The following is a 4,264-nucleotide window of genomic DNA, read 5'->3' on the forward strand; positions in this document are numbered from 1 at the left end:
TTTGGGGCGCCGCGCGCTGACTCGGGCCGAGCGGCTCCGCGAGCGTCATTATTTGTAACCATAGAGCATGAATTACCTCTTGAGGTCATCAGTGAGAATTTACGACTGGTCAACAAAAGCACGTGATTCCCAAACGCACCCCCCACCCTCCCCCCATATTTGGCCGCATACATAGCAAAAACGAAGTACAGTGCATTGCTATAATTCATTAATACATCATAAATCGTCAAGCACAGGGTTATAACGACCACGAGCCACAAATCAAGCCCTCCAAAATAACCCAAATGAGCTCTTACTTTGTAAACTCGTTCTCAGGGCGCTACCCAAATGGCCCCGACTATCAGTTACTAAATTATGGGACCAGCAGTTCCATGAACGGTTCTTACAGAGATTCAAGCACCATGCATTCCAGCTCTTATGGCTACAACTACAATGGGATGGACCTTAGCATCAACCGCTCAGCCTCCTCTAGTCACTTTGGGGCTGTGGGGGAGAGCTCCCGCGGTTTCCCTTCTCCAGCTCAGGAGAGCAGGTTTAGACAGGCGTCTAGCTGCTCCTTATCTTCTCCCGACTCCCTGCCCTGCTCCAACAGCGAGAGCCATGGAGGCAAGCCCGCCCCGTCCCCCTCCGACCAAGCTACTTCTGCCAGCACCAACACAAATTTCACAGAACTAGACGAGACCAGCGCGTCCTCGGGAGCCGACGAGGGCACTCCAATAAGCAGCAGCATCCCCCGAGCGCAGGCAGAGCCCATCGCAACCTCCACCGCAGCACCAGAAGGGCAGGCACCTCAGATATTCCCTTGGATGAGGAAACTTCACATTAGCCATGGTACAGCTACTTCTTTTTCGCTCGTTGTCGTTGTTGTTGTTTATTTTCGCACACCCCTCTTTTCCCTCCCTCCCCCCCCCCTCACCCCCTTTTCCTCTCCTTCCTTTTATTCGGGGCAGGCGCTTTGATCAGAAACCCAGCTATTTATTGCTTTTGTATTTCTTGCTCTGGTCGCTGCTTTAAAGCAGAAAGCTGCCTCTGGCGCCTGAAGGGGGGCGATTTTATTTTAGTTTCGATATTCTTGCCGCGAAATGGGCGCTTATTTAAAGCTCTGGCTGTCTGTGTGTGGTGGGAGAAGGCAATTTAAAATTGAGGGGAAGGGGGTGTTCCTTGGGGGGGAGAGGAAAGGAAAGAATTGACCATTAAAATGGCATTATATGCACAGATGGGTCTCTCCGTCCTTTCCTACTCTTATTTTGCTGGGTGCATTCTTGACAATCTGCTCATGGCAAAACCAAAATTGCGAGGAGATACAGTGCACGGGGAACAGCGAGCCCCCCCCCTTTTCTTCCGAAGAAAATAAAGCAGTATTAAAACAGATGCCCTCGCAAACACACACACAAACACCCAGGCAGAGGCGAAAGAGGCAGATTTAAAGACCTAGGGTCTCCAGTTAAATTAGGAATATTGAGCTGCGAGTGCCGGTTCTGGAGGGGCCGAGGGTGGGGGGCTTTACACGTGCCTGGGGGAGTGCGAGAAAGAGAGGGAGCCAGGGGGAGAGCTGGTTATTCGGGGAATAAACAGCTTCCATAATGGCCAGAAGAAGGTGAATATTTTGCCTCGGTATTAAAAAAAAAAAAAAAAAAAAAAAAAAAAAAAAGCATTAAGGTTAATATCGTACCAGAAAGTGGAAAAAAAAAAATCCCACTGTTGTCCGTGTTATTCAGACATGACTGGACCAGACGGTAAGAGAGCGAGGACAGCGTACACTCGCTACCAGACCCTGGAGTTGGAAAAGGAATTCCACTTCAATAGATATCTCACCCGCAGGAGGAGAATAGAGATCGCTCACGCTCTCTGCCTCTCCGAGAGGCAGATCAAAATCTGGTTCCAAAACAGGAGGATGAAATGGAAGAAGGATAATAAACTGAAAAGCATGAGCTTAGCCTCTGCGGGCAGCGCCTTTCAGCCATAAATTATAGAGGAGGAATATCGAGAAAAGAAGAGGAAACAATAAATAAATACGTAAATAAATAAATAAAGCGCAGCAGATCTTAGTTTCAGAGTACTGTACAGTGAGGCACCTTCTTTTCGGCATGTTGTTGATATTCTAAAACAACGCGTATGGTACCGTTATCCCAGGACTGAGTTCATGTCGTGTTTTTTTTAATTTTTTTAATTAAATTTTATTTCCAGATGCTCCTCATGCTCTTGTTGTTCTTATAAATGTATGTGTCCGTGCTCTCTTGATGCTTTCTGGAAAGCTAGCATGTTTTATGTGAGCCCTTTAAATGTTATAACTTATTTATAAATTGATAACAGATACGATTGTTTGTTTATTTGTTGGGTTTTTTTCCCCTTCCTGAGTTTACTGCTTTTGGGTGAGTTCTTCTCTGCCTAAGCTAAAATCGGGGGTTCCTGCACTACAGTCGCAGAAAAAAAAATCAAAAAAACAAACAAAAATGTAAAAAAAAAAGAAAAAAAGAAAAAGGTCTTGTATCTTTCTGTCTTAAAATTGTCCAGTCTGTGTTTYAGTTCAAACTTCAGGCCAGGATTTCTAGTCCCAGGCTAATTCTGAGACGTACTCTTAGACGTGGGTAAACTTCACTATTAAAAAAATGTATAAAATTGGACCAACAATAGAGTGCTCTAATGTTTGTAAATACTAGAAATATTTCTGATGTGACTAATAGACAGTTTGTAGTGGGCAGAGTGAATGCAATGTTATGTGTAAAAATGGCATCTGTCATGTCTAGCTGCCTGGTAGTACTTTGCCAATAAGCTTTTTGTATTTGTTTGTAGCTTTACTCGAAGTCAAATAAACGTTTCTCCTACTCACAAAGGCTCCCGGTCGCACTTTGTACCCAACCTCCGAGACTTGCGCGAGGAGCCCGCAGCACACGCGAGAGCCGAAGACTGAGCCTGGCGCGGAGCTCAGGCTGCGCTCGGGTCCGCGGGGGCTGCGCGCCCTCCCTCCGCGGGCAGCTCTGCTGCGCGCCGCGGAGCAGCCGCGCAAGCGGCGCCCCCCGAGCAGCGCCGCGGCACCGCGCAGCGAGCGCTCCGCGCGGGCACCGCGCCTGCTCACGTTTGCCCGAAGCTGCTTCCTAAAAATAACACAGACCCCCCCCCAAATCATATAAGACAAACTGTTTGAAAGTACTTTAAGTTGCAATAACATGGTATAAATGCTTCCCAAGTATCTTTACGTGCATTTCAGGAATTGCCACGTATATAGATAGATATACACACACACGCACATTTTAAAAGCGAGAGGTATTTATACATATCTCTATGTTTGTATACATAAAACTGTGTTACATATAATTATGTGTGTATATCTATATCTATAATATATCTATAATATGTATATATATATATATACAATATATTTCTGTGCTAAACTGCAATCTCTCCTCCATTTCTCGTCTTCATTTTATTGTGCTTACTGATTTCACATCCTAGTCTCTGGCTCAACATGTAAATAACAGATTACAGCTCTGTAACTACTGATACTTACTACAACGAGCCATTTTCGCTGCAGATAATTTAACATMATCAAAGATGGCAAATGTTGCATTTTGATACCTAGGGATTCTAACAAGGCACGAGATACTCCAGTTTAAAGTCGCTCTATTTGGCAAAACGCCACTGACATCTTTACAATACAGCTTAGGCTTTTTGTTCGTATCAAGTAAAGTTGGATCTTAAAACTTACCAAACTTAATCTCCCACTGTTTAGGTACTTCTTAAGTGATTTTGAGAGGAATGTGAAGTGGACTGTCAGATCCCAAACCATTTGCTCGCCTTCCCTTGATATTTTTTTTTTACCAATAGCAAACTATACCAAAAGTGGGTATGACATTTAGATGTCAAATGGATAGGGTTTTATCTAGAAGTTAGATCGTAAAAATCGCCCAGACCTCAGACAGATACCCCTCACTGGCTCTCAAAAGTCACGTGAGGTCCATAAAGTTAGTTTTATGGTTTTGGGGAGTTGACAATGTACAATATATTTCACATTCTCTAGAATGTTAAGTGACACTTTAACTGCTTGGTTTGGCTTGTAAGGGGCAGCAATGGGTGAGCACTTTTCCAGATGAGATAAACGTTGCAATTGCAGGGAACATGTTTTGCGGGTCCAGTTTTCAGTCCAGAGAACCAATAGACTGGAGTCCTGAAAGTAAGTTCTTCTGAAATATTATCTGCTTAAAGTATTTTAAAGGGTTTATATGGCTAAAGGCTGAGCGGGGAGGAAAGAGGGTCTGTCTCTCTT

General features: G+C 44.5%; 1 protein-coding gene across 1 annotated transcript; it reads left to right on the plus strand.

Annotated features, from left to right (window-relative positions):
• Positions 1-230: 230 nt before the first annotated feature.
• HOXB5 (homeobox B5) lies at positions 231-2,817 on the plus strand. Its single transcript, XM_026071804.1, has 2 exons — positions 231-831; positions 1,719-2,817. The coding sequence occupies exons 1-2, from the start codon at positions 285-287 to the stop codon at positions 1,964-1,966; spliced, it is 795 nt and encodes a 264-aa protein (XP_025927589.1). The 5' UTR covers positions 231-284; the 3' UTR covers positions 1,967-2,817.
• The last annotated feature ends 1,447 nt before the right edge of the window (positions 2,818-4,264 follow it).

The sequence above is a fragment of the Apteryx rowi genome, unplaced genomic scaffold (assembly GCF_003343035.1).
Source record: "Apteryx rowi isolate R43461 unplaced genomic scaffold, aptRow1 scaffold_331, whole genome shotgun sequence".
NCBI lineage: Eukaryota > Metazoa > Chordata > Aves > Apterygiformes > Apterygidae > Apteryx > Apteryx rowi.

Bases quoted from the DNA above. Each gene is read 5' to 3' on its own strand.
- HOXB5 (XM_026071804.1), top strand. From the start codon at position 285: ATGAGCTCTTACTTTGTAAACTCGTTCTCAGGGCGCTACCCAAATGGC. The intron at 832-1,718 runs GTACAGCTACTT...CGTGTTATTCAG, and splicing joins GAAACTTCACATTAGCCATG to ACATGACTGGACCAGACGGT.